Source organism: Pristiophorus japonicus, chromosome 17 (genome assembly GCF_044704955.1).
Source record: "Pristiophorus japonicus isolate sPriJap1 chromosome 17, sPriJap1.hap1, whole genome shotgun sequence".
Classification (NCBI taxonomy): Eukaryota; Metazoa; Chordata; class Chondrichthyes; family Pristiophoridae; genus Pristiophorus; species Pristiophorus japonicus.
In genome coordinates, this window is record NC_091993.1 from 11246669 (window position 1) to 11264638 (window position 17970).

At 41.9% G+C, this 17970-nt stretch overlaps 1 protein-coding gene across 1 annotated transcript in view; it reads right to left on the minus strand.

Moving 5' to 3' along the window:
• LOC139227539 (retinal dehydrogenase 2) overlaps positions 1-16193 on the minus strand; it is a 90818-nt gene extending 74625 nt beyond the window's left edge. Inside the window, exon 1 of the mRNA XM_070858360.1 lies at positions 15963-16193. Coding sequence (XP_070714461.1) covers positions 15963-16079 — 117 coding nt within the window. The 5' untranslated portion in view covers positions 16080-16193. The remainder of the gene's footprint in view (positions 1-15962) is intronic.
• Positions 16194-17970: the final 1777 nt, after the last annotated feature.

Here is a 17970-nt window from a genome sequence, read left to right on the forward strand (position 1 = left end):
CGTCTAACCAAAAGCAGTTTTGATTCTTAAGTCATGATTTATTTTATCACCCAAAAGGGCATAGGCGAGGGACAAATTTCAAAATCACTGCACTAATAACCCTAATTAACTTTAATGTGTTCCTGGACAATGAACTTAATATTAGTGCCCAAGGAACAAAACTATGTTATCCCAGGGAAACTCAGCATCAAATGAGTTCAACTGTAGAAATAAGAAAGAAAGACTTGGATTTATATAGCGCCTTTCATGACCACCGGATGTCTCAAAGCACTTTACAGCCAATGAAGTATTTTTGAATCTTTTATATGAGACATATGTGGCTATGAACTAGGAACCAAAGAGGTGTGGCTATCCCACGGCCTCACCCTGTCTAACTGGGAATAGATATCAGTGCCTCCTACAGCCTCTACAAGTGTGGTCACTGTTGTAATGTAGGAAATGCGGCAGCCAATAGTTCAATATTAGTCTGTATTATGTTTTGTTTTGGTTCACGTTTAATAAAATCAACATAACTAAAAAGAGTCTATGGTTCCAACAAGAAAATGGCTGATGAGAAAACTAGGTATGATGACTTTGTAAAATGATGACTTTATCTGATATTAAGAAATAACGTTATGAGGTTTAAACGGTTCACTCCAGTCCATCTCTCTTCTGCATGCCTCTTACTGGTGGGTTACAGAGTCACACAGACAAATTACTGGGAACAAATTGGCCACCTAACCTCTAAGCTAAGGAATGTTGTACGAGGGAACCAAAAGGAGGGAGCAAATCATTCAAACAATTTGAAGTGGGAATATAAATAACTAATAATAAATCAATTTACTACCCCTCCTCCATCCTGCCATGTAATCTTCTGGAGATTGCCTTGTGGCCACAGTAAATAAGATGCAGTTAAAGTATTTTTACAATGAATATGATTTGTACTCAGATAAGATTTAGATATAAATATGACTGAAGTGAATGAAAACAGAACATTAAATGCTTTACATTTACACAGAAAATGCCTTACTTTTCAACAAGATTAATATCTTTGCCAGATCTTTTATATGAGACATATGTGGCTATGAACTAGGAACCAAAGACCTGTGGCTATCCCACGGTCTCACCCTGTCTAACTGGGAATAGGCTATCCTACAGCCTCTACAAGTGCCACTCCCAAATTTAACCTAACTGCTATTCTCATTATCTTGCATCATATCTACACTTACTTCACTTCTATGCTTTCCGTATTTCCACAAATTTCCATATTTCCAAAACTTTTGGCACTTGTGTGAATGAACCTGGTATGATCTGGATGGACCAGTGCAGGGACCATTAGTTGCCTAGCCAATTACTAATCTAATTAACTGCTTCCCCTTTCATTCCATGAAACCTTACCTGCACCAAATGATTTACACATAGCATTTTAACAAATGGATTTTGAATGTCTTAATATATATGGCCTAATATCTACTGGATACCTGGTATCTATTAACACATGCCATGTTTATCCTTCCTCCTGGGGGGAAGAATTGCTTTGGTCACTGTGTTTAACAACATTGTAAATACTTTAGAAAGCATTTACCATGTTGTGGCATGTAGCACCCAGAGTAAATCCTCTTCCCTGGTGTGAGTGATCCCAGAAGATTCTGATTCCGCCTGAACCAGTGGTTACAATACCCAATAAACACCCATTGTTTGTAAAGTTTATTTTACAATATACCATGTTAAGGGTGAGTTTCCCCAGCAAAGTGATAACATTGCAGGTAGTGGCAGCATTATAGTGCAATGCTCAGTAGAAATGGTGAGATTGCTTCCTTTACAAGACTTTTAAGAACAGGGCTGTGATTTACCTATGAGTCATAGTAGATAATAGTAACTGCTGGAAAATATTATCTTTTAATACTATTGTGAATGATGATGTATTCTTAATGAGTTTTTATAGTTTCAATGAGTCACAGATGTTTTTTTCTCTTTTTGTTGTTGCATAAAACTACACTATTTGTATCTCGAACCATCGGCAGGAAGTTCAAAAAAGTGCTTCCAATCATCACAAATAACAGGACACAACTCCTTGTAACCATTACATCAAGGATTATTTCCATATATTCTGCATTCTTTGTGATTTTAAGATTTAGTTTAGCATTTCTAACAATATTACATTTTTAATACATTTCACAATAATGATGTGTTTCAAAGTTTAACTCAATTCCCTGCATGTTTATTTATCTAACATTAACAAACTCAAAAAGTCATCTTAATGTAAAGTCAAATGAAGTTTAAGTATTGTTCAATCATGTAATGAACTTTAACTATTTGCACAGCTCATGCTGTACAACATTGCATCTTTATCTGTGTGTTCACGGTAGTTAGTATTCTACGTCAGGAGGCAAGGTCCAGTGAGAAGTACAAATGACAGAAACATATTTTTAGGGCACTAAACAATCCGGAGAAATCACCAAGCAGTTTTACTTCAGCTGGTTTCAACTGATAAGACAGAAACTGGTATTAGTCTGCTCAGCGATAGAAGTCTAGTAAAAACGAACTTAGATCACTTCATAAGGAATCCAAACTGATTCTACTGTTCTTTGTAAATCAGCCTGCAATGGAAATGGCAGACACACCGGTTTACAAACTGCAATATCTACAAGGTAATCATAGAATCATAGAATGGTTACAGCACAGAAGGAGGCCATTCAGCCCGTCGAGCCTGTGCCGGCTCTCTGCGAGAGCACTTCAGCTAGTCCCACTCCCCTGCCCTTCCCCGTAGCCCTGCAAATCTTTTTCCTTCAGATACTTATCTATTTCCCTTTTGAAAGCCACGATTGAATCTGCCTCCACCATCCTCTTAGGCCGTGCATTCCAGATCCTAACCACTCGCTGCGTAAAAAGTTTCCCCTCATGTCGCCTTTGGTTCTTCTGCCAATCATCTTAAATCTGTGTGTCCTCTGGTGCTCGACCCTTCCTCCAATGGGAACAGTTTCTCTCTGTCTACTCTGTCTAGACCCCTCATGATTTTGAACACCTCTATCAAATCTCCTCTCAATCTTCTCTGCTTCCAGGAGAAAACCCCAGTTTCTCCAGTCTATCCACACAACTGAAATCCCTCATTCCTGAAACCATTCTTGTAAATCCTTTCTGTACCCTCTCTAAGGCATTCACATTCTTCCTAAAGTACGGTGCCCAGAATTGGACACAATACTCCAGTTAAGGTCGGACAAGTTTTATAAAAATTCATCATAGCTCCCTTGCTTTTGTACTCTATGCCTCTATTTATGAAGCCCAGGACCCCTTATGCTTTTTAACCGGTTTCTCAAACTGCCCTGCCACATTCAACGATATGTGCACATATACTCCCAGGTCTCTCTGTTCATGCACCACTTTAGAATTGCACCCTTTAGTTTACATTGCCTCTCCTCATTCTTTCTACCAAAATGTATCACTTTGCATTTTATGCATTAAATTTCATCTGCCACGTGCCCGCCAATTCCACCAGCCTGTCTATGTCTATCACTATCCCCCTCATTGTGCACTATACTTCCAAGTTTTGTATCATCTGTAAATTTTAAAATTGTGCCCTGTACACCCAAGTCCAAGTCATTGATATATGTATCAAGAAAAGCAGTGGCCCTAGAACCGACCCCTGGGGAACATCATTATCTTCCGCCAAGTCCAGTCACATTAAATTCCATTAAATTGCCTCATGTCTTGTTAAGGATTATTCATACTATTAGCCTCTTATATATTTTAAATATGTAAATCAGTTTAAGGATTAATCCTAGTTATTAACTTATAAATTGCCACCACACCATACAGGAGATGTCACTATACTAACTTTTACTTTCAGGTGATGTACATTATTTTAAAATAAAGCTGCCACTTTGAGTGTAATTAAACCTAGAGTTAACGCATTAAATAGCTGAGCACAGTTGGACCAATCCTGCAAACTGAGCACATTTAGATTTTAGTGCAGTCTTGCGCAATTCTTTTCCCAGGGACACCATGAAAGCCATTCTTAGATTGAACCAAGAGGAGGTGCCCAGGACATGCATCCTTTCCCTTCCTCCAAATGTCCTGGATGGGACCAGGAAGAATTCAAGCAAACAAAGAAAACTAAATGCAAAGGATTTTTGAGATTGGAACTTATACAGGGAACTCTTAACCACAAATCTAATAATCTACTGCATATGAGAGATCAAACACTTACGTGGCATAAGGTCTAATTTGTTTCTTATAACACACTATTTAAGCACTTATATACCATGCTTACAGATAATACAGCAGTAATACTGCACATTCTGTATCTTGAGTGATTTATCATAAAATGGTTGCATGCATTTTATTATGCCGACTGCTATTAGACATTGAACTCTTCCCCAATACTCTTCCAGAACACACCTTCAGTCCTGGAGGCCTTCCTGGTAAAATGTATTTTATTTGCAGTCCTGATATTTTCACTCTGTTTTCCAAGGAACCAATTCACTGCTGTACTACATCGTTAAAATGGGTGAGCGAGGACTGCAACATTCTGCATAGCCAGCCAATGCTGTGTTGTAATCTAACAACAAGATGTTGTTAGATAACAAAGCAGCAGGCGGGGGTGGGATGGGGTGGGGAGAGGGGGAGGGGGGGGGAGGACAGCTATACCCTGAAGATATGGCTCTACATGGTAGAGAACTATTTGAATGGCCGCTTATTTAAGTCTAAATTTCAGAAGCCAGTAGAACAATATCCTGCTTTCACATCTAGTCATCACTAAAGTGCTTGGTATGTTTGTGGTTACTTTGGCTTTTTAGATTATTAATATGCTTTATTGTTCTAGTTACAAATACAGAGCTGCTTTTGGGTTCTTGTATTTTGCATTCCAAAGTCATTCAGGAGAGACTTTCTGATATCAGTCTGAGTAAAGGCTCAAACAGTGTAGGCGAAGGCTTCATTACTACTAATCAGGCCCAACAAGGATTATAAGCATCAGGAATGTAGAAGCAGTTGTGTCTTGGTGAGAACGCTCTGTGGGAGGGCTGTCTCACATTGATAGAATGGGAGGAGTGAACACTGACTATCTTTTACTATCTCCCATCAATCTGTTATGAAACTGGGAATGTAACTTGACATTTTGTTATGGAACAAAATACTTGCACCAAATGTTTGCACTATCTATTTTCCTTGTCTCCTCAATTAGTCATGAAATTTGCATATGGCAACAGAGCAAGCGTAGGGCACCAAAGTGTTTATTTTCCTTCTTTCAACAACATATCTGAGGGGCGCTGCTCAGTCCCAAATGTTTGCTGATTTCCAGAATTCGAGACTCAATGCCATTGTGACTTGCATATTTATAGCCAATGACAATAACACCAACATTTCATTTTACCTTATTTAAATAAAACATTAAATGAACGTAGCAAGAATTCTTTACAACACCTTTGATGACAAATGTATTGAATCTTTGTAATTTAGTCTAAAAAGCGCATCATATCATCTTTCCTACAATCCGCGAGCAGATTCTAAAACATTCCTAGATACCTGTCACTGCGCTATGATTTTTGAAGATGCATTTTATATGTCTAGACAACTAGGCTTCATGCTTTTTCTGTTTTGTTGTTTAGATATAAAGCCCTGTGGTGCTGGAAAACATGTGTGTGCAGAGCTGTCACTAGAATTTCAGTAAAGTGCAACATTAGCTGCGTGAAATGTTTTGCCCACATTAACTGTGTAAAACACCCTCCTGTACAATTATAGATTTTGTCTTTCCAACCTTGGTCTGAATCAAAGAGGGCAATCTAAGCTTATAGTCCCAAAATAACTGTTGCTGACATTAGTGGATGAATGCATAACACTTTTACATGCCATTCCTCTGTCCACTCTTTTAACGTAGGTGTTAAGCTGATAACTTTAAACAGGTTAATACTGCCATTAAAATAAGAGCACGTTGAACTTTCATTTGCTACACATTATACACAGTACCAGTAGGATGGTTACAGGCGTATGAGTGATAGTGAGACTTGGGAGCACTCTGATGTCATAAGTTTAACACATAGCTCAAGAACATTTTTTCTATAGCATATTGCCATTCATATGCTAAATAAATTTAGTGACAGCCCTGTGTATGCATATGTGTATCTATCTTTATATGTGTATGTACATCAGCATATGTATGTGTGTGTGCATTTATTTTTGTGTATGTGTGCAAGTAAAAATCTGCTATCTATATATGTATGTATCTTTGTATTTCTATATACATGTACAGGAGATTCCACTGTTCCGATGCTGGATGAAAATTAATGTCATCAAGAGAATGGTCCCCTGATCAAACAGAGGAGATTGCAGGAATGTCAACTTCATTTGCAACGGCCCCATTTGGCCCAATCACCCTCCCTGGCAATGATGAATCACCGGCAGTATCCCTACCTTCGCCCGTTTGATCTCAGCTCAGCAAGACTCAGTTTTGATCTGAAGAACTCCAGATCACTTGGGTCAGAGACAAATAGCAGAGCCGCTGACCTGCACAGTGGTAGAATGAATAATTTAGGCTAAGATACTTCTTCAACATTCTCTGCCCATAATATCTCGTCCATTTATGCTGTGCGCTTAACCAATGCTCTAGGCTCTCCTGAATTCGGATTACAGAGGTTCAAGTGGCATTTGAATTTGTTTGGCTATTTGTAACAGTTCTTATCATTTGGGTGTTGTATTACCTGTGACTATCTGTTCCAGATAAAAGTACTGACTGTGTACAATGTTTTATCATTAACAAATGTTTTTTTTAAGATATAATTTGTGTAATTAATTAAAGTAGACACTGTGACTACCATCAAATGAAATAAATATGATAATAGTTGTACATCAACACAATTGAATGTTATCACGCTAAGTACCAGATACAAAGGGGCACTGGAATGCTATGAACTCCATTGGTGTTTAAAAGCGTTTAAAAAAATCCTGACAGCTCCAAGTGATTAACCTTTACATGAAGCTAGGCATGACATTCTAGGTAAAAAATTCAAACAAAATGTCAACATTTATGAGATAAAGGTGTGAAGTAACAAACCCCAGCTCTACAGCAACCTGAGGCTTTCCCGAATAAACGCTCCTTTCTTCTCTTGCCCAGTGCATCCATCTCCTTCCTCTGCTGGAATCCTTTCATGAATTTGATATAATGATACTAAAATGTGGAGGAAAGCTCATTACTGCTCCTGCTGTTTACAAGCCAGGATTTATGCCCAATAGACTGAACTTTGTGACACAAAATCACTAAATGGCTGAAACCACCAGCACTGCTTTCATTTGTGAAATTTATCACCCAGACCCTATCAACGTGTGGAGGTGTGGAAGGCCATATTAATTACAACCAACACATGTAGCCTGATAACCAGCCGTCTTTTTAAAGAAGCTTCAATGAAAATGCACTGGAAAAAGTTAATTCACCGCAACCCTTTGGTCTTGCCTGGTATACAATATCACATCAATTCAATCCATTTAGCAAGCTCTAAACTCTCTAGAGGGGTAAATGAAGTCTAATGTTGTTGTTATTCCAGGTTCGCTGCTTCCACTCCCCCTGAGAGCCGCTCAGGCAAACAGCTGGGAGAGTCAACTACAAAGACCCCTACTCACACACAGCCACTTTGTGTAAAAAGGAAAAGGTCTTTACCCGGGAATAAGTTATCAAGGGCTTGTTTCTCTAATGGGACATTCATGCCTAAGTAGAAAAGAAACATTTACTCAAAGAAAACATGCAGGAAAATTAGGCCCAATTTGTACTTGCTCGAAGTGTGAGCTCCTTACGAGCCCAGAGTCACATTTCCACCAAAGCAACTTGCTGCTAAATTGCTTGATCTGTTACTGGGATCCGACTTTGATTCTGAAATGCACTGCATTTACTGGTGGAACTGAAATAGGTATTACTAAGCAGACCCTAATTATGCAGTGAATTTAAACCATTACTTTGTCTGAACATGCTGATGAGTTTGAATGAGCTCATTAAAATTAAAAAATAAGCAGTGTAAGTTTGGTGACTGCTTTATGTGATAATATAACAATGGGGCTTTAACTAAAACATTTTTTAATTGTGTCTTTAAAATTAATTCATATTTGCTTTTTTGTGGTTTGTGTCACCACACAAGCTGTTTTCAGTGGTATTGCCATCTTCAGCTAGGAAGACAGGACCGAGCCACAGTCTACTCCACAACTCATTCCCCATCAGAGATGTACTTGGCAAAATGGCTGTGGCAGTTTTTGAGCTTTGCGACACTAGAATGCTGCACCAGGGCAGGACGTTGTTTTCTAGTAGCCCAATCAAGAGTCAAATCTGCAGCAGGTAAGACACAACTGCTGGGTAGAGTTGAGACTCAGTTCCATGACCCACTGGTATGAGTGCTGATATTTTACAGCCTGTGTTACATTTCTAAGAAGCGCAGAATCAGACTAGTTGGAATGTAAAAATAAGGACAGGTGATATTTTATGTTGAGTACCATTCATATAGTAAACATTATATGTGTTATATGAGATTGCCCTGTATCAATCAATAAAATGCATCCCTACTTGACAAACCATGTGATTCATTGTGGAAACTTGCCTTCAGTTGCTATCCACCATGACAGCTTCACAGCAAACACATAATGGAAAACATCAAATTTCTATGTAGGATTTTTAATGACTGGTTAATACTGATTTATACAGGTTAACAGTTTTGTTAAAATATTACACACAGAATTTAATGTGAATTGATTAACCATTAACAGTAGTACATAAACCCTTTTTACTGCAAGGTGCATTATAACACACACTGGAGTGTGTCTCAAGGTAGTAACACATTTTGAGGCTGAGATGACATTAACAAATCTCTCCGGTTGTGCTATAACAGTTTATGTTATTGTTTCAGCTCGTCAATATGTTATTGATTTGTAACAAGCATATCTAACAAGTTACTTTTCCCCTCAGGTAAGTGTAACAACAATTTCTCAGTGTTATAGTTTGAAGAAAAAAATAGAGAAATTATGGCATTTTAAAAAAAACTAACAATATATCCCAGGGCTTCCTAATATATCACACAGTCCCATTGATTACTCAGTCCTGTTGTCACTCTGCCCACAATTCTGTGGATTCCACAATCCTGATGTCACTCTGCCCACAGATCCATGGGATACTCAGTTCTGATGTCACTCCGTTTACGGTTTGTAATTTGTTCGGGTCTGATATCACTTTCTAGTTTATTACCAGAAAATGTTTACTCACCATCTTGACTTTACGATAAGGATCATTCCTCAGCTTCCCCCAGTAGCTCAATGAGCTCATCCAGTGAGTTGATCAATTCCTGCTCTGTGCTGAGTTAGCTGGGACAGGAGCAGAGGCAATAAAATTGGTATCAGTGGTCCCAGGGTAGGAAGGGAAAATTAGTCAGGGATCCCCTCTATTCAGTGACTCCTGCTGGAAGTATACGTGTGTGATGGTGAGTAAGGGCAAGATCAGACTGAGTTGTGATGCCCCTGTAGTGAATAGCTGACAAGCACTCGCTGTCAATGCTCACACATCCAATAAGAGTTATTTGCTTGTGATATCAGAGGACAACTTCCACCCATAGATTCAAGGAGCCAATGTCATCAGAGGGAAGTTGGCAAGAAAAAAGAAACAGAAAAAAAACATTCAGACTCTGAGGCGAGAATATTAATCTCATTTAAATACCAGTTTTTCTTGTTTTCTTGTTACATACCTAACAAGTATGTGCAACTTTAAATTAGAATGGATAATAATGAACACAATTGTTATTTATTTCACTGTATGTGGTTAGAAACTGGATGCTATAGACTTAGGTAATATTTGCATAGTTCTTTTTTTCAAATGAATAAATTACAGTATGGGATCTGGAGCACAATTATTGAATTGGATCTAATCACTTCATATTTCTTTATATGGAACATTCATCATTTTTGAATGTTTTTGAAATGTAAAATAATCTAAAAATGCTAAATGTAATGTGTAGTCCAGAGCTGTCAGCCCGACATCCAATTTCACTCCAACATACAATTACTCATAGAAATGTACAGAATATAAACAAATCCCCTTATTTTCTGTTCTACTTTACCATGTGGAACATAAAGTTATGTAAATTGATAGAATAAATAAGGAGAAATTGTTTCCACTGGCAGCAGGGTTGGTTACCAAAGGGCGCAGATTTAAGGTAATTGGCAAGAAACCAGAGGGCAAATGAGCAGAATGTTTTTTAATGCAATGAATTGTTTTGATCTGGAACACACTGCCTGAAAGGATGGTAGAAGCAGGTTTAATAATAACCTTCAAAAGGCAATTCGATATATATCTGAAAATGAAAATTTTGCAGGGCTATGGGGAAAGGGCAGGGGAGTGGAATTGGGTTGCTCTTTCAAAGAGACGGCACAAGCATGATGGGCCAAATGGCCCCCTTCTGTGCCATATGGTTCTATGAAAAAATAAAACACTGCACTGACATTTGTGAAAAAGAGAGATCCAGCTTGTTTAGAATGAAACTGCATTGAATTTGTGGAAAGTGTGCTTTCTCAGAGTGCAAATAAGCACGTCTTAGAGCACATTTATGCTGCGGCTACTAGTCTCAGGCTGATAGCTGCACTTCAGGTTCCAACTAGGCAGAATCCAGTTCACGTAGCTTGTCTCCTGCCTGCCTGGAAGCTGCTTAGAAGAGAGCTTTGTACATACACAGTCCTGCCTCCACATATACACAGGGCTGTCTCCAAGTTCTCTTCCAAGTCTACACACTATCCTGATGTGCAAATATATAGCCATTCCTTCATCGTCGCTGGGTCAAAATCCCAGAACCCTTCCAAACAGCACTGTGGGAGTACCTTCACCACATGGACTGCAGTGGTTCACGAAGGTAGCTCACCACCACCTTCTTGAGGGCAATTAGGGGTGGGCAATAAATGCTGGCCTTGCCAGCAATGCCTGCATCCCATGAACGACTAAAAAATATACATACACAGCACTATCTCTGCACATACACAGGGTGATCTCTACACATACACAGGGCGATCTCTATACATACACAGGGCGATCTCTATACATACACAGGGCAATCTCTATACATACACAGGGCGATCTCTATACATACACAGGGTGATCTCCACACATACACAGGGCGATCTCTGCACATACACAGAGCGATCTCTGCACATACACAGGGCGATCTCTATACATACACAGGGCGATCTCTATACATACACAGGGCGATCTCTATACATACACAGGGCGATCTCTATACATACACAGGGCGATCTCCACACATACACAGGACGATCTCCACACATACACAGGGCGATCTCTGCAAATACACAGAGCGATCTCTGCACATACACAGGGCGATCTCTGCACATACACAGGGCGATCTCTATACATACACAGGGCGATCTCTATACATACACAGGGCGATCTCCACACATACACAGGACGATCTCCACACATACACAGGGCGATCTCCACACATACACAGGGCGATCTCCACACATACACAGGGCGATCTCCACACATACACAGGGCGATCTCTACACATACACAGGGCGATCTCTACACATACACAGGGCGCTCTCTGTACATACACAGGGCGATCTCCACACATACTCAAGGCAATCGCCGCACATACACAGGGCGATCTCCGCACATACACAGGGCGATCTCTATATACACACAGAACAATCTCTATACATACACAGGATGATCTCTATACATGCACAGGGCGATCTCCGCACATACACAGGGCAATCTCTATATATACACAGAATAATCTCTATACATACACAGGATGATCTCTATACATACACAGGGCGATTTCCGCACATACACAGGGCGATTTCCACACATACACAGGGCTATCTCCACACATACACAGGGCTATCTCCACACATACACAGGGCGATCTCCACACATACACAGGGCGATCTCTATACATGCACAGGGCGATCTTGCACATACACAGGGCGATCTTGCACATACACAGGGATAACTCTGCACATACACAGGGCTAACTCTGCACATACACAGGGCAATCTCTGCACATACACAGGGCGATCTCCGCACATACACAGGGCGATCTCCACACATACACAGGGCGATCTCCACACATACACAGGGCGATCTCCACACATACACAGGGCGATCTCTATACATTCACAGGGCGATCTCCACACATACACAGGGCGATCTCCACACATACACAGGGCGATCTCCACACATACAGGGCGATCTCTATACATTCACAGGGCTATCTCTCCACATACACAGGGCGATCTCCACACATACACAGGGCTATCCCCACACATACACAGGGCAATCTCGCATATACACAGGGCGATCTCTATACAGGGCTATCTCTGCACATACACAGGGCGATCGCCACACATACACAGGGCGATCGCCACACATACACAGGGCGATCGCCACACATACACAGGGCTATTTCCGCACATACACAGGGCTATCTCCACACATACACAGGGCTATCTCCACACATACACAGGGCTATCTCTGCACATACACAGGGCTATCTCCGCACATACACAGGGTGATCTCCACACATACACAGGGCAATCTCCACACATACACAGGGCGATCTCTATACATTTACAGGGCTATCTCTATGCATACACAGAGCTACCTCCACACATACACAGGGTGATTTCCGCACATAGACAGGGCGATCTCCACAAATACACAAGGCTATTTCTGCACATACACAGGGCGATCTCCGCACATACACAGGGCTGTCTCCATACATGAACAAGGCCATTGCCCAACAGTTAGAAAATGAAATGTTTAAATAGCAGAGGGAAGAATCTCTAAACGTTTAAATGAAGAGCAGGTAGACATTGCACTGGATGCAATCCATGCTTTGTCAAATCGAAGAGTGTAAATGATGTTACAGGAGAGATTTAACATCAGTGCCCAACAGTTTGAGCTCCACATCATGCTAAACGTGTGTAGTGCAAATTGGGTGTAAAGGCCTAAAGTGACTGTGAGGTGAAGCAGTGAGACCTGCTCTCCCATGGAGTCTCCGGCCGCTTCACTCTGGTGTCAGGCCTGCCCTGACTCGGGCTTCAGGCTGCAGTTACACTCGAACAGTTATAGTGTGAAGACATTCTCACTGTTTGCCATTGCCGTTCCACAACTCTCAATACGTTGCCGTTGTACAATTCTCATTTTTTCTAGAAGAATGTTTCTCTTTTAACATTCAGCTGGCTGCGCGCGTTTGACATTTTAAAAAAACAGCCAATAAGCTAATTACAATGATCCAAGCTCATATGTGTGGGTGTTTGTGTCAATGTTTATAGGCGGGAGTTCCGCTTAAAATAAAGCCGCAGACTCGAGGCAAACTGTACTGGTTGCTGGGGAGCGAGAGGACTGTAAAAATACAATTGAATGCAGGTTTTGTTGGTTCAACAATGAAACGGAATATTTGGGATGTGCACACGCACTGAGTTCCCGCAGTGGGATATTATTAACTCCCCAAGACTGCTGAAGTCTGGAAAAGCAAGATTGCGATCAACATCAATTTGAAACATGCGGTATTACAGAGCAACAAAATATGTCCTCGGGCTCCGTTCTGTCTTTCCATCTATCTGCTTGTGTTACTCTGAATATGCCCTTTTATATGAACGAGACCGCCACAGTAAACGCACTGATTGCAGAATTAGCCTATTGCATTATCCATATTTATTTCGTTCACGTAAATATTTTAGGGCCCATTCGACCTTTTTCCACCGCCTCGTCCTGTCCAAAGCGTGCTGTAAAATTGGGCAAAGTCTCCTTATATAAGTGTTCACACTAACCGTCTCCCCAAACCACCTCCTCTTGCACTCCTGTAATTACAGATTACAGAGCGCCCCTTAATTATACCGGGAAGTTACCATATGGCGAGAAAGCAAGGTTTCATTACCAATTAGATCTATAACAAAAATCTCCACGGGTCACATTACAAACCTTGCCCCATTTCAGTTGTTTGTTTTTCTTTATAATAAATGAGAAAGTGGATACTGCATTAAAGGGCTGGCTGGGGCAGGATTCTATCCCCAAACCACTAAATGGCCATAAATCTCGCTCACTCCCTGTGGAGATCCACTTGTGCGCTATGAAGAGATCCCGCAGAATGCCTGATGCACATATTACCCTGACAGATCTGTGCGGAAAGCTATCTTATCACCTTTCGTTCTCGGCGAGGTTAAAAAGTGAGATTCACAATTTCAACAATAAAAACAATCTAAATCCATAAGGAACGAATTATTTATACAGTTCGAGATTTCTGATTTACGTTACAAGTATCTTGAGATGTTATTAATAAATGCTGTAAAAGATTTATTGATATTCCCGCGCCAGAAAAAAAGAAACTGAAAGAGAAAAAAATTGTCAAGTTTAAAACTACAGAGATACGCTCAATCGTTGATCCATTGTAAGGATTATTCAGTCACATCCTATTAACGAATTACCAAATAACACGGGATGGTCCATTGCGGGCCGCATTGGGTGCTAGGGACAGCACTGGTTTGGTAAAGTGCTCCGTTGGGGGCTGAATCGGATCATCATAAAGTACATTACAGCTTTACAACAGTGACTACACTCCAAAAGTACTTCATTGGCTGTAAAGCGCGTTGAGATGTCCGGTGGTCATGAAAGGCGCTATATAAAGGCAACTCTTTCTTTTTTACAGAGGAGCTGGCAACAGCCCCAACAAGTCCTCTGGGGACGGGAAGCAGCGACAGACTGGGATCAGCGCATCGCAGACAGACAGAGGAGCGCCAGAGCCATTCCAGCCCAGCCACTGACACCAGCTTCGCACCCCAGCAGTAACCCAGGAACAATGACTGCAAGGGGCAGGGGGCGAGAGGGCTGCCTCTCACTCTCACCCGGCTGGGTTCGGAACCCAGACCCTCCCTGTGAAAGCCACTCTTAGTTTCCCCCTGAATATCTGCTTCCACACATCACCCCGTGGTGCCGAGCGGGCTTGTGATGGAGTGTCTCCACGCTTCTGTTTGTCAGTTTTATTCCCCTCTGAAGCTGTACCTCGGGGGACAGGGGCGGGTGGGGGGGGGGGGGTGGGATGGGGGGAGCACCTGCTGTTCTCATAATCATTCAAAAGCCAAATAAATAAGAGGCAAGAGTTTGGCTGCGACAAAGTGCTGGGGACAGCAAAAAGGAGAGGGTTGAGTGGGAGGGTCACAGCTCTCCCCAGGCCGGGCAGTGTCCTTGCTCCTGAATTTAGCGCTGTGTGAATGGGGCGGGAAGGCTGGAAGGGAAGCTCCGATGGGAAGGCTGGAAGGGAAGCTCTCAAACAGTAGCCCAGGCACCGTATCTTTTTGGGTGGATTCGGTCCACCCACTAGACTATTCAGCGTGGGATTTCACAACTCCTGCTTCCCGTGGATCCCAGCAGCCTTATTATTAGATATTGCATTATATTCTAGATAGATAGATAGATAGATAAACAGATAGATTGACAGATAGATAGATAGACAGATAGATAGACAGACAGACAGACAGAGACAGATAGATAGATAGATAGATAGATAGTAGATAGATAGATAGATAGATAGATAGATAGATAGATAGATAGATAGATAGATAGATAGACAGATCGATAGATAGATAGATAGACAGATAGATTGACAGATAGATAGATAGATAGACAGATATATTGACAGATAGATAGATAGATAGATAGATAGATAGATAGATAGATAGTAGATAGATAGATAGATAGATAGATAGACAGACAGATAGATAGACAGACAGATAGATAGATAGACAGATAGATAAACAGACAGACAGATTGATAGATCAATAGATAGATCAATAGATAGATAGATAGATAGATAGATAGATGGGTTTGCACATCAGTAACCGAACACAGATCTAAAAGAGGCAGCACATTGCACGGTGACCGGTTCTCTAGGGTGGAATCGCTCTGCACATTATTGCTCACAACTTGACTTCATACAAAAGGCACCAACCTTGGTGTGTTTGATCTCCAGGTTTGGCGTTGGGGACGGCAGCAGCTGGAGGGACGCGATGAGAGCGGCCGGGTCTGCCTTCACCTCACTGGGGAACTCGATCTCACTGGAAGTCATATCGATTGGCCGAAGCGGGAGTTGCAGTCGGGATCGCCGAGTATTTTTTGTCGACTTTTGCCGATCAGAGATATCTGCCTTGTTCCCCCCTCGCGCTGTGGCTTTGTATATAAGCAGGTGTCAGTCTGTGTCTCTCTCTTATTGGGCATCAGCTGAGAGGGGGCTGGGCTGTCCTCTGCAAGAATGATATGCTCGACCAAAAAAAAACAAGATTAAACAATCGGACACTTTGAGTTTCCAGCGCAAGACTCGGGCATCATTGCATTCATTAGAGACAATCTATTTTGGGGGGGGGGGGGGGGGGGTATTATCTTATCGTCTGCAATGCTTTATCTCTCCCTGATCCTATCACCTGTAAACCCGGCCAGACCTGCAGAAACAATGCAACTTTTTTTTTGCAGACAAGCGGTTCTGAAGCTGAACAATTCCAGGTTAACTCCAATGGATTGAGCGCCACCTGAAATCCCCAAATAAATGTCCAGCCTGTAACCGGGCTGGGCCAGGCAACTCTGGAGCAGAATTCCTTTAACCAGAACATGTCGAGAGCTTCCAGCCCCATACAGGAGAGGCAAGGCTCCCTACCCACCCGAAACATCCCGCGCATGTCTGATCCCACTCCGTTTCATTTTCAGGGGATAATCCTGTCGTTATTCCGCACCTCCCTCTCTCTGAATCTGCGACATTCCGCCGGGCTCTGACAGCACTTTCTAAATCCCACTGTTCCCGTCCATTCAATCCCATTAACTCCGACAGAGCGCCCAAGCAGATTCCAAGTGACATTGGCTCTCTCCTCCTATCCAGCGGACTGTTTATCAGGAACACTATTTTGTTTTTAAATTCTGTGTCAATCTATTTCGCGATTAGTCTATTGAAGTGCCTGTGCGCCGTTATTATAGGAATAGATAGACAGAAAAGACACCTTATCTGTTATGTCAGTGTTGCTTAATATGCTATTGAACATTGTTTTCAAACTCACTTACACAAGGAGCGAGTTTTAAAGAAGGCACGCCAGAGAGTTCAATTATTTTCAGAGTTGCATTCGGTTTAATGTAAAAACAATGCAGGGCGAGGCGGCACTGAGTGGGACAGAATGGTCGGGTAACTGTGTGCTGAGCCCGAGTGTGCGCAGGGACACCCTCTCTCCCCCATGAAACTCTCACTGTAATCACTGCAGCAGGGACGGGCAGAGCGCGGAACCGATAGCGGACTATTCCCATAGCCTCCAGACAGCATCCACCACTCTTCCACAGCTGGGATTTCTCCTTGCCAATACAAACCCAAGCTTTAAGCACACAAAACAGCTTTTGCGGAACGAAGCTCGTCGAATCTGTCCAAAGTAAACGCGCTGTTTCACAAAGCAGACAGCAGCCTTCCGGGCGTATGTGTTGGACCCTTCACCATTGGTTGCATTTAACACTACAGTCGTCTCCCCATCCCCGTCCATGTACTAAAGCCAAGCTTCACCATCACAACACAAAGTGTTGGCTGGGAGAAACTTGCCGCAACATTTAAAACCTGGCTGAGAAAATGCTCCACTTGTTATAAGAACATAAGAAATAGGAGCAGGATTAGGCCATTCGGCCCCTCGAGCCTGCTCCGCCATTCAATAAGATCATGGCTGATCTGATCATGGACTCAGCTCCACTTCACCGCCCGCTCCCCATAACCCTTTACCCCCTTATCGCTCAAAAATCTGTCTATCTCCTCCTTAAATATATTCAAAGACCCAGTCTCCACAGCTCTCTGGGCAGAGAATTCCACAGATTTACAACCCTCTGAGAGAAGAAATTCCTCCTCATCTCAGTTATAAATGGGTAGCCCCTTATTCTGAGGCTATGTCCCCTAGTTTTCGTTTCCTCTATGAGTGGAAATATCCTCTCTGCATCCACCT